Source organism: Pelmatolapia mariae, linkage group LG10_11, assembly GCF_036321145.2.
Source record: "Pelmatolapia mariae isolate MD_Pm_ZW linkage group LG10_11, Pm_UMD_F_2, whole genome shotgun sequence".
Classification (NCBI taxonomy): Eukaryota; Metazoa; Chordata; class Actinopteri; order Cichliformes; family Cichlidae; genus Pelmatolapia; species Pelmatolapia mariae.
In genome coordinates this window covers 8,293,008-8,320,023 of record NC_086236.1, presented here as the reverse complement: position 1 = coordinate 8,320,023, position 27,016 = coordinate 8,293,008, and the positions used below count along the sequence as shown (strand labels likewise).

Here is a 27,016-nt window from a genome sequence, read left to right as displayed (position 1 = left end):
CAAAAAAGATGGGGATGATGTTTCCCTTTTGTGATGTGCTGTTGCTGAGCAGACGGCAAGATAAAAAGCAAATGTTCTTCGGTTTTCTGTCAGTAGGACACCTCATTGACTGGAACCGTCAACCAAAACATACCTGGCATTTTTAAACCTTAGCAAAAGGTTGTAAGTCAGACGAGAGCTTCCGTTTCCCATTTCCCATTCAGTGCATGGCAAGAACGAATTCAATCCCTTATCCATTTGATAGATTGAATAAAACATTACATTCAGTCGTCTCTTACGCCAAGGTGAAAAAAAAGGCTTTGATAGCACCAGCAACAGTCAGTGCGATGGGAACAACCAAAACTCCACGGGTGCAGAGAATAGCACAGCGGTGACTGTCAAAGCACCCCACTGATTTGTCAAAACAGCATTCTTACATGCTTTTTTTCTCCAGCTGTAACAGCTACTAAAGTGCTTTTGCAACTTTAACAGGAAGCATCTTTGAACATACCAAGCTACTTGTGATCTTGCCCAGTGCCCACCTATCATCTCCTAGTGCTTTATGTTTTGCTGTCTTCTTTAATTTACATATCCACCAAAGATAAGATAAGACAACCTTTATCAGTTGGCTGGGGCAGGGAACAGTGGCAAAAAGAAATAGAGCAGGAATAAAAATAACTTTATAACCTAGAACCTAAAATGTACACTACACAAAAATATGCTCACGTACAGCTGGTTTGATGCTCTGTAATCTGTATGCACAGGCTGTAATAGCAGGAAATTTAAAGGAAAACACCTTGAAAGTAATTTACTGTTTACTTAATGTCAAGTCAAATTCCCCCCCCCCCCCCCCCCCCCCCCCCGGACTAAGCAACATAGCAGCTCAGTCCCAATAACAATAACAATAACACTGCCTTTTAGCAATTTAAACATGACCTGGCCTCCTCTGATGCTTGAACACTGCTGAGGCAGGTCATGGATGTTGTTCTTGTTGCTGTATTTACTGTTAATCCTTGCACCTTTTAAGGGTTTGCTCTTCAGGCACCATTCCCTTTCTGTCTTTTTAAAAGTAGAAGCTATTTCAAATGTTTGCCCTGAAAATTGTAACCATTATTAACAACTTTCTGTCTATCTCTATGGTTTTTAACACGCCACTGTTTATCATCCGTATAAGGAGAACGCATTCAATGGAAAGATTCCCTTTTATGCTTCCTGTGTTTTGTGGAGTTCCCCAAGAGTCTGTACAGGGAATCCCTGATTTTTTACCATGTACAATATAACCCTGGAAAAATCAAATGTCATGTGGAAAAGAAAGTGTTTGCAGGACCTTTAAAAACAAAGTATATAGAACCACCTTTAACAGCGATAACTTTATATAATTGTTTTCTGTGTGACTTTATCAGTCTCACGTCATTGTGGAGTCATTTTGGACCACTTTTCTTTCCAACATTGCATCATTTCAGTGAGGTTTGTGGCATCCATTAAGGCACAACTCTTTTAAGGTCCCACCACACCATTTCAGTTATGTTGACTTTTACTTGATCTTTGCTGCATTCTGTTGCGGCTGTGCTTAGGATCATTGTCCTGTTGCATGACCCAGTTTTAATCAAGCTTTAGCTGTCAGACAGATGGCCTCAGATTTGACTCTAGAGGAATCAAATTTAAGAACAGAGAAGTTCATGTTTGACTCACTGACTGCAAGGTGTCCAGGCCTGTGGCAGCAAAACAAGTCCGATTTATCACCCATCCACTGACAGTTGGTATGAGGTGTTTGTGCCGATATGCTGCGATTGGTTTTCCCTAAAGGTAGAGCTATGCAATATGACCAGCCATCTCAACTTAAGTCTCATCTGTCAAAAGGAGATTGTTCCAGAAGTCTTTTGGTTTGTATATAACTGTATGTCCCCTTTAAAATCTCAGATTTCAAGTGCTGGCTTAGTATCTCCAATTGTCACCAGAAGGTGCTTTATGTAATATAAGGTAAAAGAGCCCACATTAAAAAAGAGGCCAATTTCTTAGATGTACTTACATGTTGTCTGATGACTACAATTATGCACCAACTAATAAATTTAATCAATATTTGGTTGCTTCTTTCATTTGAAGATCCACAAAAAGGATTCACAGTGTTGTTCATGGGTTCTGATTTTCAGATTACTCATTTTAAGCCTTGAATGGTCAAGATCTTAGATGTGATCTCCCTGCTCCTTAGACACCTTATTAGTGCTCGAAATCCTCCCTCAGTTCATATAAATGCGAGAAGTCGGCAAAGCTGATTGACACCAACCAATGCCTCATGCAACTTCATTGTTCTGCATGTCACTCCCAGGTTGAGTTGGATTTAGCAGTTTTAGGTTCTACTCCTGACCACAAATTTCAGCTTTGATGCATGTGCTTATCATTTTGTGGGGGCTGGATTATGTTGATACTAAAGTTATATTATAAATAATTTTACAATAGACCAGAATTCATGATAAGAACTTGTAGTTTGTCACTAATGTTATCTGGATATTTAATACTTTGTGTTTTTCTCATTTTTTCAGACAAACCAGAAGTTAAGATCGTGGTAGAATTTCCTCAGGGTCTGACCAGAGAAGGAGAGAACCTGGAACTGTCGTGTAAATTCAGAGGCAAACCCGAGTATGACACAAGCAAACACACACAAACATACACATTTAACCAATTAAAGATAGCCATGGTGAAACAGGTGTGCCTGCCTGCTAACAGTTGCACATCAGTGTATTCACTGACATACCATCAGTGCATTGTGGCGTGTGGCTCTGTCTTTTACTGTTTTCCTTTTGCTGTTGAGAAGTAATGAACATAGCAGCAGTTAGCTTGCACTGGCATCTGTACATGGAAAAGACATAATTTCAAAATCTATGATTATTCAGTCACTTTTCTGCCTACAGAAGGCTGTACGGGGCTTTTGCTGTTAGTATTAGGAATACAGTACTATGCAAAAGTCTTGAGCCACCCCTGATTTCTTCACATTTTATGTCCTCAAAGGCAGACTTTCTTATTATATTTAAATCGTTCTCCAGGCTTTCTGACAGTCTTCCAAAGTTTTTCTTTGGATGTTGGCTGCTGTTCACTCATTTTCAATCCAGTCTTTGTACCTGACCATTTTCAGAGGAATCTTTTTTTTTTCTAAGCTGCTCAACACTGAACAAAGACTACAGAGTTTGACCATCATGATTCCCATAGAGCTGTTAACTGAAAACTTTGCATATATGATAATTGAGGACAAAAGAAGAATAAGCACACCTAAAAAACTATCTACAGCAGATGAACAGTATCCAAAAGTCATGTCCTGAAGAAAAAGGAAAAATCCAGCTCAGACTTGACACAGGACCTCAGAGTTGCATCTGACCCCGGCTGATCCAACAATGGAGAGTCATCAGAAATGGTCTGAGTGGAAGAGTGGCACAGCATGACAAAGATCCCAAACACACCAATTTCCCATTTTCCTAGAAAATGTGGGGTGGCTCAAGACTTTTGCACATCACTGTACATATGGCATGTTTTTGGTTTTTGGTATTAGAAATTTGCTCACTGCTGTATTTTTTGTTCTGCAAGAATATTCTGTCTGTCGAATTTGTACTGACTAAAGCACTATTTACGTTTTTTTAATACGTTCATTTAGGTACTCACAACACTTAGGAAAGACCATGGTGTACTCTTAATACAGTAAAAAAACAACAACAGCGACTTGTGTGTTTATGTACATTCAATCAAAACCCAATTCAAAGTGCTTTTGTTGCCTAAACCTAACCACAGATGGAAGTCTGGATGTGAAACCCGGTCCTTTGTGTAAGAGTCGCTTTGTACGCCCACCATCCACCAAAAACACCTCCTGCTGTCTATGTTACAATTTGTAAATGTGGGACATTGGCACACAAAAACTAATGTTAATCTAATGCAGCCAGACAGTACATTCAACCCAAGCATAAAAAAAGGAAAAACACAAAAGCACTATTAGTTTGTGATTTATTGGAGCCTTCGTTGAACTATGAGAAAACATGCAAATATGGAGTGCATATTGCTATTCACAGTATCATGCATTAATTTCATCTGAGGCTTCCAGACCATTCGTGGTTACACTGCACCTTTGAAGTTATAAAAGGACATAAGTCCAAAGACTTTCCCCTTTGTAGTTAGTATAAGACCGCAAAATAAAAGTGAATGGAGAAAAGCAGACAGAAAATATTCTACTGGATTTGAGAACTCAGAAGCAGCAGTGGGTTTAGTTTAGGTAAAATGGCAAGGATACTATAAATTTAGTTCTCTCATTAGCTAAACTGGCAGAACTTATAATGCCAGTGATGAATCATTGGCTTATTGTAAGCATAGAGTTTTTATTCTCTTTTGATGGGTAACATAACATATACTGCACACACCTCCAAACTATGTGTCTGTGTGTATGAGTGAGACACATTATTTATGTCTAGTGCACAATACTGTGCAAAAGTCTTGAGCCAATCCTTCTTTATATTTTGCTCAGAAGATGGGAAATAGGTGCAGCAACTTATTGAAATGTGCAAACATATATGGAACAACTGTATATAAGGTACTGTAAAAGCAGAGTCTGTACGGTTCTAATGAGCTTCAGAGTCAATATTTGGTATGACTTCCTTTATTCTTTAATATAGCCTGAACTCTCTTAGTCACCTTTCTTGTCATTTCTTTAACTAGTCTTCGGGAATAGTTCTCCAGGCTTCTTTAAGGCCATTTATTCCACACTGCTTCAATAATGTTGACGTCTGGGCTCTGGGCAGGCCAATCCATGACTGATAGTGCTCCATGGTGTGTTTTTCTATCCAGCTATGCTTTTACTGCAGTGTGTTTGAGAACATTATCATGAAAAACAAAGCCGTTGCATGATCTCCAACACCACTGGGGAAGCTCCAAACCATGACAGAGCCTCCACCATGATTTACAAATTACTTGCCACTCAGTATTCTACCTACTGGAATCACTCCATAAGACCTGCTGGCATTGATTTTTAGTCCAGATCTTTTGTAATTAGCATGCGTCTCCGTTTTCTCCCTGTTTTCATTCCGTAAGAATGGCTTCTTGACAGCCACCCTTCCACCGAGACATATCTGATGAGGCTTCAGTGAACAGCAGATGTATCAACTTAAGGGCTAGATGCGTTTCTGAGGTCCTATGTCGGGTCTTTGCAATACATTTCCATATTTTTAAGGACATGACTTTCAGATGTTTTTTGTGTGCTCTAGATAGTTTTTTTTGGTCTGTAGCTTCTTTTGTCCTCCACTTGTCTAGTTCCATCGACTTTCTTAAGGATTAGGGATGGGAATTGATAAGATTTTCAAGATTCTGATTCCATTTTCGATTCTGTTTACTAATTCGATTCTTTATCGATTCTCCTATCGATTCTTGTTTTTAAAAAAGGAGAACACACAGGTCGATTAGCTTGGAACTTTGTTTTATATCTTCTCTTTGAACAAGATAGAAATGTAGGAGTAACATGGCCTTACATCCCAACAGTGAGATCTTAAGAGATCCACAGCCTACGACAAAGTATAACATAAATTATTCTGTAGCAGTTGCACAAGAATATCCAGTAATGTCACTGCCTACAATTAAACACATTCACTTACCGAAAATCGGGGGCATCTACTGTGGCAAATGGGTGCAAGCTTTTCGTCTATCCTGGCCTAAAAGGAGACGCTACCGATAGACTGCAGCGAGAACTGCCAGCATCTGAGCCAGCCAGACTCTGTCTGTCTCTCTCATCATGGTCACCTAAATGCAACGCACAGTAACAGCAGGTTTTGTAATAAGGCAGATCGCGCTAACATAATATGCACTGTTAGTTGATTATTTACCCGCCGCATTAACGGGAGAGGACGTGCAAACGCTACCGCTGCTGCTGGGTTGAGATTCACGAGTCCGGAGCGGAATTAAAAACACGACATTCATTTAAGGTTATCGCGTGTTTTGTGAGCAAATGCTTTTGCATATTCGTAGAGTTTCCTCCCTTAAATGAAATATCTACTTTGCACGTATTGCAAGTTGCCCTGTTGTCATCTGTTCTCGTAAAGTATAACCAAACTTTTGAGCGTTTGTGCCGCATAGGCGCCATGTTTCCTGCCCGGTAAATGACGCTCCGCAATGTGGTGACGTCATTCAAGGTGACTGGAATTGATAGGGGAAACATTAGCAAAAATGACAAACAATTCCAATTAATTGAAGCAGTGGGAACTGGTTCTCAACAAGAACCGGTTTTCGATTCCCATCCCTATTAAGGATTCGCTGTTTTTGGCTAATAGCTTGGCTTGCTATTAGCATCTGATTTTGGCTAATAGAACCTTGTTGTTCTTAAAGATACAGTTTAAAATTGGTTCTTTGGTCAGTGTTCTGTTCTGTTAACTGGCTTAACAAACAAAAATAATTTATCTGAAAATGCTTTCTGTGGAGATACTGTTGGTTTTGTCCATTTTGGGCTTTAGGTAAAGCTGAATCTATAAGTGACGACCTTTTCCCTTTGTAGATTTAAAAAGGCTCATTATAAGTTAATGAAAAAACTGATTATTATTTTCAGTTAACTATACACCAATGCAAACATAATAATGAGTGTTGTGAGGTAATGCATTGTTCTCTTAATCCTACATACTCGACTTTCCAAGTCTTCCCCATTTAGAACAACCAAGCATCTCTTAGATCTCTGGAGTTTTACGTCTGGGGTATCTTGTTAGTCCCTTTAATATGCTGTAATATTAAAACCACCTGATTAGTATTGTTTTAGGCCCCTTGTATGGGTGTTCTGGTATTGACATGTGTCATTTAAAGGTGTCCTGTCACGTCTGGTGGAATGACTTTGGTAGCAGTTCCCTTGGGCATTGTGGGTTTTGGGGTGGAGCCTGCTTGCCTTTGTACATCACACAGGGATCTAGCAAGTTTGAAGGACACGTTAGTACTTTGGACTCTTGGTCATGCTTCTTGAGCTTATCTGTGGACTGTTTACTAATTGGTGGGCAACATTGTCCAGCTGATATATGCCAGTGCTACAGGCAGTACTATTATCATGTGGAGCGTGCTTAGTCTGTTTTGCTCAAAATACCACCCACGTGAATGCCACTACCCAACATTCACTCAATTGTAACGAGATGATCCATGCCATGTCCTGGCATTAAAAAAGTGACTCGTGAACATTGCCTCATGGGCTAAAACTTAGTTTTTGATGACAAATTAGAAAATTGGAAATGCCAAATGTCACAACTCTGTGGAAGAGGAAGCTAGGAGTGGCACATAAACCTGACAAGCACAGTGTGTTGTTTTACTCAACACTGGCTCTAGAACTAATCTTCTCGCAGACAGCAGAGATTTCTTCTAATTAGCCGATGGAGTTCAGCTGATGGATAGAATGGCTGTGAAAGTACAGTTTCAGGAAGAAAAACTGTGACTGGAATGTGATAAGGACCTGGGTCCTGGCTAGTCTAAATACCCATTACTGGCTACATAATCACGTAATTGAATGGCTTCTATGTTCGTTTTTCAGACTTCCAAAGGGGAAATTTGAAAACTGACCTGTAATTATGAAATACATCAGAATTACTGTGTGATATTTTGAGCAGGTATTTAATTACTGCTGCTTTAAAAGTGGAGGACCGAGCAGAAGGGCATTAATAATAGTGAGGGGAGTGGGTCCTAATGTCTTGCAGTTAGAATTTCAGTAGGCAGAGGGTTGAATAGGCTGGGTGTTTTTTCCCCTAAATGATGAGTGATAATATTCTGAAGGTATCTAGGGAGAGTGTATGAGGCTGAGAGAGAGTATGTTGATGGATTTGAGACACTGGATATGCACTCATGAAGTCAATTTTGTGATTAAAGTTAAATGATTATGTGTGGTACACAGAGCTGTGAACAGAAAACTGTCCTCAACTAATTTTTCTCACCATTTTGAAAACTTATAGTGACTCAGTGCAAATAAGCCCTTTGAAATGCCTAGCCTTATCATCTGAAAGCTCCAGCTTGTTGCTCATTAGGATATTATTTCACCTGCATCGTCGGTAAACCCAGGTGTTGGTTTGTTTAGATGGCAGGTCTTTGTGATATGAGATGTAATGGAGTGCAAATGAAACCATTAGGGAGAGCAGGGTTGAGCGTAGCCCTGAGAGCCTCCGGCAGGAGACCTGCTGAACTGTTCAAATATCAATAAATTGTAGTTGGTGCTGTTGAAATCTATCAAATTAGTATGTTGACAAGCTAGTTCAAATTTGAACAGAACACAATCATGAGATGAAGATGCTGTTATGAAAATTACATTACAAACAGCAATGTGACTTGCAGGTGCTTCTTTTGTTCAAATTCAAAGGTAAATGGCAGCCTTAGAAAAAGGCCCACGTTATGAAAACTTAATGGTTTCTGGAATCTGCAGACTTGAAAAGCAGTTTGTGTTTTTGCTTTTTAGCATAAAAATATAGCTGATGTGTTCACAACATTTTATACTGGATTTAAATGCCAACCAAGCTCGTTTATGTTTATCACGCCCAACTAATGTCAGACAGTGTATTTATGAAGACAGACATACAAACAGATAATCGTGTTAGTGACAAATGGAACCTAATAATTGTGTAAGTGACAAAAGGGGCCCTGTGTACCTGGGAGCTTACTGAGCACATAAATGCATACAAAAAGTGAATTGCGCTGCAGTAGGGGTTTTTATACCTTGAAATGCGGTCGCTGGTGTCACGGATTTCAGCTGTCCTCTCTCCTGGAGAGTTGAAAGTTGAAAAGTGTGTGAAATTTAGTTTTTTGTGGAAGTGTTTTGCTAAGGGAATTAGAGGCATGAAAGAGTGATTGATGGTTATTACTGAAATGTGATTGAAATTAGTTTCCTTCCTTAGAGGTCTGAGTGAGGTGTAGACTTTCTAAGCAGGTTAAAATGCAACCAAATATAAGCAATCATAATTTCTTAGTGTGTTATTAAGTCTTTTTTTCATTTACAGCACTGTGCCAGTCCCATATCACCCTTCATATCTATATCTGTTAAATTAGGATTTTCCATCAATTTTTCTTTTTAAATATTTGACTATATACATAAATGGAAATATAATATACAAGGCAAAAACCGTTTGGAACAAGGTTGAAAGTCAGTACGTGGTATGATGACCTTATTCTTCAACACAGCCTGAACTCTCTTAGGCAAACTTACTTCTAATTTATTTAGGCAGTCGTCTGGTATGCTTTTACTGTGTCGGCATTGCATTTGCCATTATAGTCGTGGTAGAAAATGAAGCTACTACACAGTCAGACACTCTCCAGAGTGTCTGACTGTGTAGTAGATCAAAATCTAATCTAATCTAATCTGAAAATGGTTCAAGGTGCAAGTTCTGGGCTGAAAACGGATGAAATTTGAAAGACCTTCAGAAAGCCTGGAGAGCAATTGCTAAAGACCACTTTAAAAAATGACAAGAATGTCTGCTTTGTTAGAATCGAAATACAAGGGAACGAGTGGTGACTCTTGACAGCACTTGATTTGTCAAAATCTTTGTGCGCGAAACCCTCGTAGGCACCTTCGCATATGCCTACACAGGCAGCTCTAATACATTTCATCATGGATGACGTGATGACTATGACATCAACAGTTGAACTCTGTTTGCAGCTGCAGAGGGGGGCAGGTTCAGCCAATGCCAGCTTAAATTGGCCCTCAGATTTAAACCTTAGTCGTAATCCAGTCTTGACCATGAATCAAAGTTAGAACCAATCTTTAACTGTCTTCACTTTTCACTTTCCCATCTGAGGCTCAAAAACTCAGTATGAAACTCTGAAAGGTAGAAGTACAGAACAGGCAAACACACACACACACACACACACACACACGCATAGATCAAAACAGTGTGCACTCCTGAATGCCCCTCCCTTCCACCCCAATCCCCCACCCCCTGCAGTTTTCATACTTGGCATAGAGACAAGCTCACTACCCGTATTCATTTTATAAAGATGAAAACACAATCAATACAGTGAGCCGGGAATTGGAAGTCATTTTCATTAGAGCTGCTGAGAGTTGTGCAGTCATTACCAGCAGATAGCACAGGGGGCCCCGACTGCAGGCAGCCATTTGTATTCTAGACGCCTGCCCTTCCTCTCTCCTTGCAACCCCATCTTACCTCTTCCGTCTATCTATACCTCCTTTCCTAGCTTCACTTTTCCCTCCTCACAACATCCGATGCACCTATAGAAACATTTTCTTCTAGGTTATGTTTCCAACTCCATCTGAGAAAACGACTCATATTTCTAAATGTTTTTTTGTTTTTTTTTTAAATTTACATTTCACTTCACCTACAGAACACTTGCAGCAGACACGGTCCTCTCTCTTTCAAGCCATCCACCACAGCCATTAAAAACACTTGTGGTTTGTTTGTTTGTTTGTTTGTTTTGGAAATGAGCTTTGGCAGCTATTTCATATTTTCTTTTTCCTGGATTTTTGTGCCCCTCCACCCCTCTCCCATTTGCTTGCTCCCTTCACACCAAATGTTTTCAAATGGAGGGAAACAAGTTAAAACACCACAACAAAATGCAACAAGAGAGACCATCAGCACATGCTCAGGGGAAATAACAGTAGCTGGCAATGGCCATTGAAAGTTGCAGCAGCAAAATAGAGGTGTTTTGTCTTTTTCTTTTCTCTTCACCCTCTGTGACTCTGGGCACTTTGAGCTCATTGTCATAAAAATGGAATCTGTCACCCTGCTATAAACCTCAGTCAAGGTAGAAAAGAGAACAAAGAAAGACGCTTGGTAGGCAGCCACCTACAGAGCTTCTCTAAGTATACAAGCATGAAAAGCCTGCAATTTCAAGACAAGGCTGGTGCACGGTTATTGTTCCTTTTAGAGGTATGCAAAGGTACAGATGTCATTTCGATACATCTCGGTTTTTAATGGTCTGAACTGCCATTATTTACCATTATTTATTGTTGCTTTAAACTAAAGACAAAAAAAGATTAAGCTGCGTTAGTTATCTTCAGAGAAATGGTAATCTGTTACCACATGTGGGTAAAGTTGTTAAAAAGACCTGTAAATGTATGTCTACTGTAGAACAATCATATACTGAAGTGTTTTTACTGATTGAATCAATTTGCTAAAGCTCCCTGGATTGAAATAAAAAGAGAAACTGAGATTCAGATAAAAAGACAAACATGACATTGTGACACATATAATAGACTTTGGTCTTTTTTTTTCATGAAATCTTAGCAGTCAGAGTATTACTACGTAAGCGCAGTGTACCACAAACATACAGCCATTTGTAAAACAAAACAAACTGACCTCTGAAAACAAAGAAACAAAGAATGGTGGGCTACTGTGATACTGACTGCACTGTGAAAAAGGTATTTGAGCTTGAACAAAACATGCAAACAATTAAGCAACAGTTGTCCAAGATCGGATACTGATGTCAGTCCAGAAGGTTGTTTAACTTGTTCATTTTTATATAGCCAAAAGTTCAAAACAAATGCAGACCTATAATATAAAAATAAAACTCAAAAGATGAAGTTCTTGGTTGCCTTTGGACCTGTCCACATAAACCCGTGTGTGTGTGTGTGTGTGTGTGTGTGTGTGTGTGTGTGTGTGTGTGTGTGTGTGTGTGTGGGTGGACGGGTATTAACGTGTGTGTGTGTGTGTGTGTGTGTGTGTGTGTGTGTGTGTGTGTGGGTGGACGGGTATTAACGTGTGTGTGTGTGTGTGTGTGTGTGTGTGTGTGTGTGTGTGTGTGTGTGTGTGTGTGTGTGTGTGTGTGTGTGTATTGCATGACCTTTACTCTAGGGCCAATCCTTAATCAGTAGTTGGCCATACAAGATAATTATTTGGTAGATTGACAGGAGATTTATTACATGCATATTGCCCAAATATGAAACCTATAGCGAGTACATTAAAACAGTAATATAACCTTGGTACCGTTGCCGGTGCTTGCTGGACTGTCTGATCACTGAGGTTCTGTCTTCAATATTACATACACCCTATAATATATGGGCTTTACCTTACAGTGTAAAACACTGTTGTTGTGAATTGCCATTATATTTTTTTTAAAAAAGTATTACTTTAAAAAAACCCTAAATATATATATATTAACATTTTCTGTACATATACTAAGTATGTATGGCTATAATGTTACAATGTTGTTTTTTTAAAAGAAAAATAAAAGGAGTATAAAATAATGTGATAAGAATTTTAATTTTCTCATAATTTGAAAACTGTGAGTAAACATGACATTTAATTGTAATTTCTTAAACTATTTTTTTTATTGTCAATACATTGTCAATGCAGTCATAGATTATACTTAAAATATTTACTTAAGATATATGAAAATGAAAATGACAGTGTGATTGCATTCTATTGTTTTTAAATAAAAAATAAATAAATAAATTAATATATATATATATATATGTATATATATATATATGTATATATATATATATATGTATATATATATATATATATGTGTGTGTATATGTGTGTGTATGTATGTGTGTACATATGTATAAATATATGTATGTGTATACACACACACACACACACATACACACACACATAAACATAAACATAAGATACATTTTCACTTTCAACCTTAGTTGTTAGTCATACTAAATAAAAGATCATGAAATAGAACTGGCAAGATTCAGCTTTGAAATATCAAGAAAAAAAATTGATGAGAAGTACTTAATGAAAAGGTTTTTCAAATAAGAATTTGTTCAATTTATGTTGTGGACTCTAATTTGTTCCCACTTTTAAACGGCATGAAACTTGATTTTACAATTCATTCATTGATAATATAATGCCGTTCATTTAAAACAAGGTATGCAGTATGAAATATATATATAATATATAAAATATAAAAGGTATTGCTGATATAGGGGATCAATAAGAGATCTAAAAGACTGGCCGAAACTAGCTGATGAAGAGCAATGTGATCTTACTCGTGTACTTACTCTGGTGTTTTAATTTCAGGCCACAGCGGGTGAACTGGTTGAAGGTGGATGATGATGTACCATCCCATGCAGTTATCACCGGCGCCGATCTTTACATTGAAAATCTAAACAAGTCCTACAATGGAACCTACCGTTGTGTAGCATCCAACTCAATTGGAGAGGCTTACGATGACTACACCCTCTATGTCTATGGTACGTTTATCTATCACTGATCCACTAATATTTTATTATCTCTTACTGAACAAACTTCCAGGTCTTTTCCTTTACTTTCTGAGGCTTTCTTTCTTCAGATGACCAGTTCTAATAAAGTATGAATTGTTGCTTCCTTGTACTCTCTCTGAGCTATATTAACATTTAAAGATCTTCAAACTTTTGGCCTTTTTGAAGAAGTTTTAGGAGAGTGAACATAAACAGCAGAATAATTTATTTGTAGAGTGATGAATGATTTTTAAGACTGGTAAGCAGTTAACACTGGTGCTCATTACTAGCTCTTGGAGCACACTGAATACTCTACTGGCATAATCCAGAGTATGCAGGCCGACTTTTAAATACGGTCTCTGTTTTAGTACAGCATACTTATATAGACTTATTATATTTATATGAACAGCTTGTCACTGTACTCTGATCACTTTGTTAACCTAACTGCCATGCACCTTCATGTAGGAAATACATTACAAAAATATTTGGTCTCTAATAAGCTTTTAAATGCATGATTATTGTTATTTAAACAGGATTGTTGTTCGTCTCACTTGTGCCTCAGTAACACACCTATGCTCAAGCAACTACTTAAGATGTTGCTTCTATTTTGTTCACAGAAAACACGAAGATCCTGTCTCACAATTGGGTCTATGTATTTTGACTGGCTATTTTAATTAGACACATTTTTGCATAAGCATATTTTAGATTTTACAAACAAATTCTAGTGACATGTCTTGAAATTTTAAATACTTTGTTGCAAAAATGAAATTCCAGATATAAGAAGGAAATGTATTGTTAGTTTCACTAGTGGATTGAAGATGGCCTTGGAATGCAAATATAACTTAATAGTTAAACTCTAAAGTAAGAAAAATAAAAAATATCACATTTTTTGATGGCTTTAAAAATATTAAGTTCACTAGGCAGTGTGGATTAGTTCCAGACTTCTGAATTTAGCTCTGAGCGTAATGAACTACAGTTCTTGTAGGGCCTAGAAGCACACTAGAAGGTGGTCGGCAATTGGAGGAAACAATAATGGCTGCAATTCCCTTCAGTGTGTGGTTTGCTCTAGAAGTAAACATTACTACATCTGCTCCATTGAGTTATTGCATTTCATTTTTAATATACTGGCCCTGAGACCACAGAGTATTATTACATCCTAATATAGCTTAAGTGATTTTCATGTATGTGCCCTAAAATTTGCCTTAAATGGCTTTCTACAACATATACCACAATAATACAGGTAAGCAAAAATTACTTTTATAGATGATGCAATGTATGCCCTCAACTTGCTGCCTGTATGTTGGAGTTGCTTGAGGATGCTTCACCTGTGGACTCTGTTGTCCTTCTGATAGGCTCCAATGCTCATGTGGGCATGATTGGGAGGAGCGGCCTGCCAGATCTGAACTCGAGCAGTGTTCTGGTACTCGACTTCTGTGTAAACCACAGTTTGTGCATAACAAACACCACGTTCAAACATAAGAGTGTCCATAGTGCACGTGACACCAGGGCACCCTAGGCCGCATGTCGATGATTGATTTTGTAATCGTTTCATCAGATCTGCAGCCATATGTTCTAAACACTTGGGTGAAGAGCAGTGCTGAGCTGTCAACTGATCACCAATTGGTGGTGAGCTGGATGAGGTAGCGGGGGAGGATTCTGGACAGACCTGGGATGCCTAAACATGTGCCAGAGGTCCCTGTCCACAGGATCTTCAACTCCCACATCCGGCAGAACTTTGACAGCAATCCAAGGGAGATTGAAGGAGGTCACTGAGGCAGTTAAACAACTCCTTGGTGGCAGATCCCCTGGAGCTGATAGAATAGAATAGAATTAGAATAGAATTTAACTTTGTTGTCATCGCACATGTCAGAAGTACAAGGCAATAAAATGGAGTTTGCATCCATCCAGAAGTGCTTTGGTCATAATATAGATATATTACATACAAGTTATATTTCCATAAATATATATTACAAAAATGATGAGTTTCACCCTGAGTTCTTGAAGGCTCTGGATATTGTAGGGTTGTCTCGGTTGACATGCCACTACAAAGTTGCGTGGAGATCAGGGGAGGTACCTCTGGATTAGCAAACCAAGGTGGTGGTTTCCATCTTTAAGAAGGGGGACCAGAGGGTGTGCTCCAACTATAGGGGGATCAGACTCCTCAGCCTTGTAGCAATGGGCCAGACACCCATTGCTACCCATTGCTGATTATATAACCGCTGCAAGAGCTTGGTCTGCAAAGCCAGCAATAAGTCGGACTAATTCCCAGGGCTGCTCTTTGTCACCAGTTCATTATTTTTATGGACAGAATTTCTAGGCATAGCCAATGGGTGAAAGGCTTGGCTCAGCACCTCCAAGTCTGAGGCCATGGTCCTCAGCCAGAAAAGGATGGAGTGCCCACTCCAGAGATCGACAAATGGATTGCTGTAGCCTCAGTGAGGTGAATACTGTACCAATCCATTGTGGTCGAGAGAGAGAGATGAGCGTAAAAGCGCAGTTCTCGATTTACTGGTTGATCTACATCCCTACCCTTACCTATGGTCACAAGCTTTGGCTAGTGTGCGAAAGAACAAAATTGCAAATACAAGCGGCGGAAATCAGGTTTCTCCGAAGGGTGGGTGGCTTCACCCTTAGAGATGGAGTGAAGAGTTCGGCCATCCCTGAGGAGCTCAATGTAGAGCTGCTACTTGAGGTGGTGTGGGCATCTAACAAGAATGCTTCGTGGGCACCTCCTGGGTGAGGTGTTCTGGGCATGTCTCACCGAGAGGAGGCCCCGGGGCACACCCAGGACAAATTATATCTCTCAGCTGGCCTGGTGTTCCCCCGGACAAGGTTGAGGAGGTGGCCAGGCAGAGGGAGGTCTGGGCTTCTCTGCTTAGGCTGCTGTCCCCCTGGCCCAGACCCGGGTAAGCGGAAGAAAATGGATGGATGTATGGATATGATGCAAAGTGTACACGGCTATATGCTATCTTTTCATCCCCCAGTTGGGATCACTGGATGAGGGGTGTGCATTCCGTTAAGCACCGGAGCTCCTGTCCACACACCTGGGGTTATACCACACCAGCTTCAGCCTACTTGGACCAGTTTTACTCATTTATGTCGCTTCCATGTTGGTCCCTTCTTTTTCTGTATGCATTTCTGTCATTCTCATAAACATATTCTCAACATGTTTTTGTATTGTTGATACCAATAACATTTTATCCCCGAGCACGGCATTATACTCTAATGCGCTCATTTTCCCTGACCAAAATTACTTCACTATCCCTTTTGGTAGACCCTGAGCATGCAGAGAAATAATTTGGCTGCTATTGTCAGATGGAATTAGCAGAGTGGAAAGGCTTGGGGTTTTTTTATGTGGGGTGTGAAATACAAGTTCAGTGCCTGATGGACACCAGCTGAAAAGATGTTATTTACAGCAGAGCGAGCTGCTGTGCTAATGATGAGTACACTAAAACAAGAGAGGTACCATTGCAGACCAGGAAATGGCTCACTGCCACCTGCTGTATTATACTTATTATTTATTATGCTAGCTGTGTCTTTTCCAGAACTATTTTTTTCTCCTTTTTTTCCAAGGATAGTATGAAATCACTGCTACCTAACTATAGATGTGGAGCTTTCTCTAAATTTGTAAAATGTATAAAAATGAATAAAATTTTTGACTAAAAAAACTTTTCCACATTTACTGAGCCACTAGGGCACAACAATTGGTAACAGCTGCAATTGAACCTCAATAATTTGTTCATGTTGGAGAGGAGGTTTAAATCACGTCTGAAGCCTCCTGCCAGAGAGGCAGTCCACACTGACAATCTCTCTCCACAGGCATTATACTAAATAGCTAAAGGACTAAATACTCCATGCTGTAGGAAAATATGATGCTGAAAATATTTTCTTTCAACTACACGTATTCAAACAAAACCATGTTTTAAATAAAGTCATGCTGATGTGTTTATCATAATGGGCTTTTTTAATAATTATATTTTGCACAGAACTGTAAAACATTTGTAACAGATGTAACAATGTAGCTGAAGCTGTAATGTGATTACTGAATTTAGTACAGTACAGTACTTTGAAAGAAAAATTGTAAATATCGGTCAAAATCTAGCTACATTTTTAGTACAGTGATTGTACAATGCAATGTGACCACAGTAATAGTGTTATTTTGTAACAATGTAACATTGCTACTTTGTAACATGCGCACTAATCCTAAAAGTGCCTGTCTGTGCATGCAGATGTGTTTGTACTCAGTTACAACACAGATAAAAGCATCAGTAGCAGTAAAAGTTTACCTTAAACCCATGTTGTCCCTAAGTAGCAAAATTCATAAATCACAACTTTGCATTCAGTATAAATTTTGTGGTATTTATTGCTGGCATTTTGTGCCTCTCTCTCACTAGTCCTAACCAACAAAACCCCATGGTGAGGGCTGCAAGTCGGCCTCTCTTATCCACCCACACTCCCCCTGGTGAGAGAAACACAAAGATAATCATGGTGCAACATGTGGGCAACTAAAAGCCTTGCACACAAAAAAAAGACATCCGCCATTAAAACCACAGAAGACCTCCATCCTTTTAGAGCTAGTCTTTTGATGACTTTGATGTGTCCGTGGGTCCCACACTCCTAATGCCTACAGTAATTCAGCAGCCAATCGTGCCAAACATTCGCCGTGCTAATGGGAAGACAGGATGTTGTGGTAGAGCTGTCAGAAGCTGATTCTCACATTATGTTTCAGAGCTCCTTCCAACACACATATGCACACACACACACACACGCACACACAAGCATGCCACCTGCTGCTCCAGCACTATCAGCACCATGAAAGCATCGCTGCAGTCAACCTTTTACGTCAGCAGTAGCTTTAAGAGGGGCATGGCTCTGCACAAAAACATGACCCCCTATAGGCAATAAACTGCTTGAGTGAGTCACACTGACCTCAGCTTTGTTCTCGTGTTTGTGTTCCATTTAGATAAAAATGAGCTCTGATGCATATGCCCATTTCATTTTGGTTTGTTTTAGGTTGGTGCGATAGCTGCCAGTCACACTGCGAGAGCTGTCAGTTAAACTAAATACATGGATCGTGACTACGTGAAAAATAGCATTCCACACAGCATTCCACTGCTTGCTGCCAGACGCATTGCAAGATTCATTTGAGATGGTACAGAAAAATAGACCAATGATTAAATTTTATAGTTAGAAATTATTTTTATAGCAATTCAAAATCTAGATTACTTTTAAAATCATTAACAGACTGTTAGTTGTTATGGCTGTAATTTACAGTATAACAGGATATTATAAGCTTATAGTGAAAATTAAAAGCTGAAAAAAGGCTTCTCACCAAAAATGTTTCTGGTCAAGTTTGTCTCTTTCACTTCTCTGCTTTTCAAACAACATCCCAGGAAATGTTAGTAAAATATGTAAATTATAGCAAACTATTCTCACGTTGTATAAATGATTTAATATTATGTGTACCTGAGTGATTTGTGAAGTTATGTCAGCCTAATGTCAGAATGTTCTTATTGTTACAATACACTTCCAACTTACACTCACTGGGCACTTTATTAGGTACAACTTGCTAGTACAGCATTCTAGCCCTTTTTGCCTTCAGGACTATCTTAATTCTTCATGGCAAAGATCCAACAAGGTGCCGGAAACATTCCTCAGAGATTTTCTCGATATCAATATCATGGCATCACACTGTTGCTGCAGATTTGTTGGCTGCAAATCCATCATGCAAATCTCCCATTCCGTCACATCCCAAAGCTGCTCTATTGGATTGAAATGTGATGACTGTGGAAGCCATGTGAGTACATTCACTTGTCATTTTCAAGAAACCAATCTGAGATTTGAGTTTTGTGACAAAGTCCTTTATCCTGCTGGAAGCAGCAATCGGAAAATGGGTACACAGTGGTCATAAAAGGATGGACATGGTGAGCAACAATACTCAGGTAGACTGTGGAATTTAAATGATGTTCAGCTGGTGCTAAGAGGTCCACAGTGTGCCAAGAAAATATCCCACACACCGTTACACCACCAGCAGTACCTACAAGGGCATGAATGCATGTTTTCATGTTTGTTCAGACCGAATTCTGACTCTGCCATCCAAATGTCACAGAATTAGACCGGGCATGTTTTTTTAATCTATGCCACCAACAAACATGCAAGTTTCAGAATTACTTAGATCACTTTTTTATCCACATTCTGATGCTCAGTTTGAACTTCAGCACTTAGATATTTGTTAATTAAATATTTGTGTTAATGAGCAGTTAAACAGGTGTAACTAAAAAACTGGCCAGTGAGTGTGAATTGCATCCAACCTTACTGACTAAAGATTGGATTTTCCCTGACAAATTAACAGAAGCAAAAATACCGAATTTAATTTAACCTTATTTCTGCTGGGATTTTAAAAGTAAAGCAGAGCAGAGTAGCAACAGTTCAGCATGTTTTTCCAACTATCATTCAGCTTTGCCTGGAATAACAAAAAGATGTTGGCACTAGCTGTTTAAAAGACCTCTTAACAACAGCTTCACCAAAAAATACGGTTTCATGTGGCAATGCCACACAAATCAGTCAATTCTTGATTTTAGGCACAGCACTTGGTCAATAATGCATACAGTTAGTTATTGTCTTTGTTACACAATATGTGCCTGTGAGGCAGAAAAGAGCAGTATGGGCTGCTGTTTAGTCCCCAGCCTCCTCCTTGGGATCTTAGTATAGCTCCTGAATGAAGAAGCAACAATATGTCTTGTTATTCCTTGGCATAGACCAAATGACCTGGTTTACATGTGTAAAAGCACACTTGTGTTAACAGGGCAGATTAAAGAGTTCCTTAAAATAAGTAAATACATGCTAATTGTTACCTACCATATGTTGCCTCCAGGCTATTTCATTCAAGTCCAGTATATCACGAGATCCCGCATATATATGCAGGGTAATAAAGATGAAGGCAGTAATACTAAGCCAAAAAATAGAAACAAATGTAACTAATTACCAGTGTTATTGCTTTAGAATATCCAGCAATGCAAAAGGAGATATCATGAAAAAACATCAATTTTATTAAATGACTTCAATAAAATGAAAATTCTCAGCCACTCTGTCAACCTCGGGCCTTAAAGCACACACATTACAGCTCTCTAACTTGCAGCTATGTAAAGTCTTCATTGGACCTCCACCATCAGTACTCCCTGTGCTCAGCAGCAAAAACAAATACAGCCATATAGCCGGCATCTCCTCTAATGCATTTGAGTCCTAAATATTGTGACCCTAAGTGATGGAGAGCACCATGAGACTGGCTGACACTAACAATGTTAACAGTGAAGAAAGCAGTCTGTATTGCTCCAACTCTCACTGCCTCTCATACTTCACAGGGTAAGAAAACACAACCATCAGGGTTTTCCTTTCACAGTCGAGTGAGACCCAACGCCGAGGGGTTTTAAGTTGTTTACAGGCTGCCGCTTACCCAATAACTGAGTTCTCTTCTTCTCTGCTCCTTCACCAGCACTGGATTTTATTGCACACTAGCAGCATGTTTAGTGACCCTGTTGCTCTCAGTCATCCTTCTACTTGCTTTACACTTCTTCTCCTTCAAATTGCATGGCAGTTTTTCCCCACAAATCACTGTTATCTCTTAGAGTCGCATCCAACACGCCTTGAAGAGTGTCCCAAAACACCCCGTTCAAGCTGCCTGTGCTCTTAGTTGCTTAAATTGCACTTGAGTGGAAGTGAAATTGCAGATGTAAAATGTTCTGAGGAGGAAAAGTAATTCATCACTTCCAAAACAAATTTGCATGGACTTTATCTTTTAAATCCCTTCTGTCTGTTATTAAGACGTAACAAGATATATGAGAGGCAATATTTTAGATGTTTCTTTAAAATGTATCACCACAGGCAAGATGGATTGTGTCATAGTGGCTTTCACTGTTAAGTTACAATTACACACAATTTCACATGGAAGTGGCTGTCAGGTCCTGTCAGGTGCCCATTACATTAATGAATATCAAAGTATATTTGTGCGTGTTTGTTCATATTCTCAAATTAGAGAGCAGCGTTTTCACTTTTTGTCTCTGAAAGAAAGAATCTCAATTCTGAATAGGTTGTACACTGGACTCAACAACAGCATACTTTCAAGAATTGTGTTGTTGCTATATTAGTTACTTTTTATATATTTTATAATTTCTCCGTGGAAATAGAAATCAAACTTTACAGTTCAAAGACACGCAATAGGCTGATTTTTTTATACACATTTACAACTTTGGAATCTGAAAAAAAGACAATTTAACAGTTGAACCAAGACCAGTTCCTGAAGAGGGCTTCCAAGAACAGACGAAAAAAGGAAAGGGCATAACTGGATTACCTAAGAAAACAACAAATCAGTGATGCATTTGTGCAGTGTTTTAGAAAAACAGAGGCAAAAGAATGCAAGTAATTAGAGACAGCATCACACAAAGCCCCATCTACAATGTTGTTTAGCTGCTAGAATTAGGCTAGAAATTTCTGAATTTAGTTTGGAAAATATTAACGTTTTACCTGTTGATCTACATTCCCGCTCTCACCTATGGCCAAAAACTCTGAGTAGTAACCGAAAGAATGAGATCACCGATGCAAGTGGTGAAAATGAGGTTCCTCTGAGGAGACGGAGTAGAACTTCTACTCCTCCACATCTAAAGGAACCAGCTCAGGTAGTTCGGGCATTTGACTCATGTGCCTCGTAGGTGAGATGTTTCAGGCATTTCCTACCAGGAGGAGGCCCAAAAGCAGGACCCAGGACGAGCTGGAGAGATTACAATTTGATGTCTATCTTGGGAACAAATTGGTGTTCCCACAGATGAGCTACAGGAGGAAAGGAAAAGGGAGGGTCTGGGGATTTAGACTGCTGTCCCTGGGACCCAGACCCAGATAAATGGAAATAAATAGACAGCAGTGCAGTGTGCTATGAACTAGCCAGTGATTTACCACAGCCAGGGTGCTTGCCTGTACCTTCTGGCTCAGGAGGTACAGGACAGGGCTCTACTAATTGGAAGGTTGGTGGTTCGATCCCTGGCTGCTCTAGTCCGCTTGGTATATATCCTTGTGCAAGATCCTAACGGTGCTTTCTGTTGAGTGTGAATGTTAGCTACAAAGTGCTTAAGTATATTAAAGTAAAAAGCACTTGTATAAATGGGTGAGTAAGGCATGTTGTATAAAGTACTTAGAGTTGAGGTAGAGTAGAAAAATGCCATATAGGAACCAGTTCATTTACTTGGGAAAGATTAGTTTAATACATTTTAATTATTAATTAACTAATCTGGAACATAGCGTGTGATGTCAGTAAAGGGATAGTTAAGCTCATCTGCAAAAAAAAGGTTAGAAATTACAAATATTCCAGTGTTAAATACAATAAGTCTACATGAATGGTGGTACAAAATTAAATCAAACCATTCTCATTATGTAAAAAACAGTATTGTTGTTTTATTAAAACCATTGCAAATTTAAATAGCTTTGCTGTCTACTATCAATCAGTCTTTGCTGCAGCTATTTCTTTCCCCCAATTTCTTATTGGTTGGTGATGTTATTGTGCAAATATAGGGTTCCTGTCTCATCTGGTGCTCACACAGAGTTCTTTAACTCACTGGCTTTAGCAGGAATGATTCCTGTCAGGCTGTGTCTCAGGGCTTCCTGCAGTCCTGCTCCTTTCGTTCAAACCAGAAACACTGATTCATAAGCCTCATCAGTAAACAAGGCCCGGTGACTCAGCGGGAGGAAAAACACATTCAGCCTGTCACATTTGAAAGTCAATGAGCTCCAGCATTCTTTGATACATTGCACCAGCTAGCCACCAATAAGGAGAGATGTAGTGTACGTTCAGGCAGTCTCGCCAGTGTTCCTTTGAATCTTTTTTGTAATGCTAAGTTTTTAATGAGTTGTTGACACTGATGATCCCAAACATCTGCTGGACCCTCACAGTTCATGATGGGATAAAACCAATTAGACAGCACCACCCCCGAGCTGGAGTTTGTTGGCTCTCAAGCATGTGTGAAACTCATCAGTTCAAGCTTTGCATGCCAGCCGACTTCCCAGTGGATCATTTCTCTCTCTCCCTTTGTCTGCTCATTGGTCTGTACAGTCTTTTGTATTGTCAAGGTTGTCTTTAAATAACAGAATTGTGGATAGATTAAAACTCTAACGTACATCAATAGAGTTCCAATGCTAATCCCGATTACCTGGAGGCCTCAATTTGAATTGTCAATTTTGCTTCAGGAAGAGTTCTGAGGGGCTGCTTTGTATTTGAAATGCTTGATTCACTTTTAATTGAGTGCATAAAACAGATACTTTTGAAACCAACAACTGTGATTTTTATGAACTTGCTACGAACAGCTTCTGCCCTCAGGGAGGATTCCTTTTATATAATAAACAACCTCTCTACCCTTACGGAAGACATCAGAAACAGCAGGGCAATGTTTACTATCATTTTAATGTATCTGTGGAATCTAAGCTTTTTAATTTAGGCTTATTTCATAGTAAAAAATATATGAGATCAAACATTAGACTTTGAACATTCAGTTCTGCAAATGTGATTTACTCAGCTGGAAAGTTACCATGGTGTAAACCCTAATGCAACTTTTTAATACAGTGTACCTTTTGCCTACTGTATGTGGCTTTTTAAAATACAAATACAAGTCAACACTTTTTTGAAACTATTTCCATAAAAATACAGAAAACTCAATAAATGGACAAATTATTACATTCTGTGTATGGAAAATGACCTCTTCTGCTTCTTTGTGTTATCTGTACACGACATATACATTAGAGTGCAAAAGTCTTGAGCCGCCCCTCCTTTATATTTTGCATTAACGGGGCCACACTTTTTTGTCATTTTTAAAGTGATCTTAAGCACAGATTTCTGAAGGTCTTTTGCTTTGCACTGCCCTCTGACTCATGCAAGTATTAAAACAGGCACCAAACTCAAGGAATGAGCAAGTGTTTAGTCTACATATAACAGATAATTTAGCAAAGAACCAATTTAGACACTTTGTTACTTGTTGTACTGTTGTAGAAAAAACAAAAACCAAAAAAAAAACATGAGCTGTTCCCATTGGCTTCGTTTAATCTATGAAAAATGGCAATGATACCACAGTTTGAAGGGCATAAAATAATATTTGTGCCCCAGCAAGATGATTTGCAAAGACTTAGTGGCAGAAAATTTCTCATATTGTCATAGCGAAGAGGTATCAGACCTAAAACACCATCTTTAGCAGATGAACAGTATCTAAAAGCTGTGTCCTTAAGAAAAAGAAAAAGAAAATACGTAAAGACCTGAGAGATGGATCTTGTCCTTCAGTTGATCTGTCAGCTGTTCACCGAAGCCTCATTAGAAGTGGTCTCAATGGAAGGTTGGGTGTTACCAAGCCATTATTAAGGAAGGGAACTGGAGAGAAAAGGCTGAGGTATGCCAAATTTCACAAAAACTGGACTGAAAGTCGGTGGCAACAGGTCTTATGGAGAGCTGATTCTAAATTGGATTTTTCTTTTTGTTAAATCAATGTATCAGTGTAGCATCATCTTCAAAGCATCTGATTGGCATGACAATGATCCAAAACACTAGCCAATGCAGTTAATGAATTCCTGGTTAAAAAACAAACAATGGGACAGTAAGCAGTCGACGGGACACTATGTGGTCCCCAAAAATGATTGAAACAGTTTAGGATCATCTGCACAGAGAACAGAGCAAAAGGCAGCCAACATCCAGTGAAGAGCTTTGAATGTCCCTCTAGAAGCCAGGAGAACTATTCCTAAAGACTACTGAAAGAAATGACAAAGTTTCCCTAAGAGACTTGAGGCTGTGTTGAAGAATAAAGGCGGTCATAGCAAATATTAACTCTCAAAGTGGTTCGACTTGCACAAACTCTGCTTGTGCCTTCAAGCTTTCTTCCGTTCTTCAAAATATAAAAAAACAAGCGTTGGCTCGAGACTTTTACACACTTCTGTATGTTGGTGTATTATCGTGAGTAGCTTTGACAAGAATTTAAAAAAAAAAAACTGGTCAGTCTATTTTTCAGTATTCAGTTTCCTGTCATGTATCTAGTACACAACTCTGTCCCAGTTACCAGTTGCAACAGTGTGCTATTATTTAGAGCAAATTAAAAGTAAACTAATAAAGAGTAAGAAAGTGTACTTGTTTTACACAGGTTTCAGTTGTAGTAGGATCTCTATGTAGGAACATATCAAGCGCAGAAGTTTGCCAAAGATAAACACGAGCTTACTTTTTAAAAATAGTTTATGAAAATTCATTTCAGTAAATATAATTATAGCAGCATACATGTGCTATCAATTAAAGGTAAAAAATAGCACTATACAGTCCGTGCAACCGTTAGGCCGACCCTTCTTCTGTCTCCTTCACCTTTGTCTGCTTAACTTTCCTCTCCTTCCTCCTCTGTCCATAAACATTTCTTTCCAATCATTCTTATAACCCAATACTTCATTAAAGTGTAGACCAGCCTCCCTCCTTATCAACAGCCACAAATTACTTGTTTTTTCAGCACCTTTTAATAACCCCAACAGGTTTTTCAGCCCATTGCTAGGCAATCAGAGCAGCATGGGAGGTCTCTAACCAAGCAGCAATCCCAGTGGCTTCATATCAGTGCAGCCCTGCCACTCCAACAGGGAAAATGTCACTTTGATATCTCCCCCTGGTCATTGTCAGTGTGGGGAGTCTAACCCAGCTAATGAAGTAAAAGGGAAAAAGCTGTGGGAGGAAAAATGGTCTGTGGTCAGAATCTGTGTTCTCAACGGCCCTGCTTGATGCCTTTCATTTGTTTTATATGTGTGTGTTGTTAATCCCCTCCTTCTGTTTTTGTGCCGTGTCATTTATCGTTTGAATTTCTGCATCAATCTTTTGCTTTTTTTGTTTTGGGCTAGTATCATCACCAACTTTGTGCTCTTCTCCTCTGAGAAATTAAGAATGCACAGGCATATTTATTTGTCAAAACTCCTCACTGCATAACAATGACAGCATAAGTACAACCCCAGCACTTGTTACTCATTAGACATTTAATCACTTCTAACAAACATGTGCTTGCTATCTTTCATGTCATGGTGTAATGCCTGTGAATAGACATAAAAGAGAAGAGTTCCCAACAAGATCTTTGATCATCTCATTCGGGTGGGACGAGATGATCTGTTGAAGTATCATCATTGTGTCAACATATTTAATGCACTGCGATCCAGCTAATTTATCAGAAAGTCTGCCGCAGACCTTTAAATCACCCACACACGGTGGCACACAAAGAGCTGCTGGCCCGAGATAGTATCAGTACTGTTCACAGTGACTTTATTTTATCTTCATGGCTTTTATACTTATTTGTTTCCCCGCTTTTGTTTGTCATGTATTTGTCCCCTCATCCAGATGCTCCCACCACTACCCCTAAATCCACCACAGCCACCACCACCACCACCACCATCATCACCACCACCATCTCCTACCCCGAAATAAATCAAGGTACAGTATCACCTTCACGCAACCTGTTTATCTCTGTGTGCTTATGATTGTGTGAGTGTCTGTGTGTGCGCTCATGTGCATGCATGCTGCCTTGCTCCCAGTGCACTGGATCTTTCCCTGTGTATTCCCATTTTTATTCCAGTGGCAGCTTTATTTAGTCATGATGTTTTTGTCTTTTACCAAGTTATACACTGAAGCCGTCATTTAACAGCTAAAACTAATGAGTCTGAGGCTGCAACAGGTATGCACAATCCTCAAACAAAATGTTGTATTAGGATGTTAATCTTGCTTGTTTCTTGGCTGTCGGCTCCTCTTATATGATAAGGAGTTGAGCAATCAAACTAGGCACATAGGTTCCTATCTATGTCAGACTTTATGATGACATCATGTTGCCTAGCAACCAACTAGCAGTGAGCTAAAATTAACCA

At 39.2% G+C, this 27,016-nt stretch overlaps 1 protein-coding gene across 5 annotated transcripts in view; it reads left to right on the top strand.

Moving 5' to 3' along the window:
* cadm1a (cell adhesion molecule 1a) overlaps nt 1–27,016 on the top strand; it is a 454,047-nt gene that overhangs the window by 374,285 nt on the left and 52,746 nt on the right. For 3 of the 5 annotated variants that reach the window (XM_063486068.1, XM_063486069.1, XM_063486070.1), the window contains 3 exons: nt 2,520–2,616; nt 12,942–13,114; nt 26,496–26,588. In XM_063486068.1, coding sequence (XP_063342138.1) covers nt 2,520–2,616; nt 12,942–13,114; nt 26,496–26,588 — 363 coding nt within the window. The remainder of the gene's footprint in view (nt 1–2,519; nt 2,617–12,941; nt 13,115–26,495; nt 26,589–27,016) is intronic. The other 2 variants (XM_063486071.1, XM_063486072.1) reach the window with 1 other exon arrangement.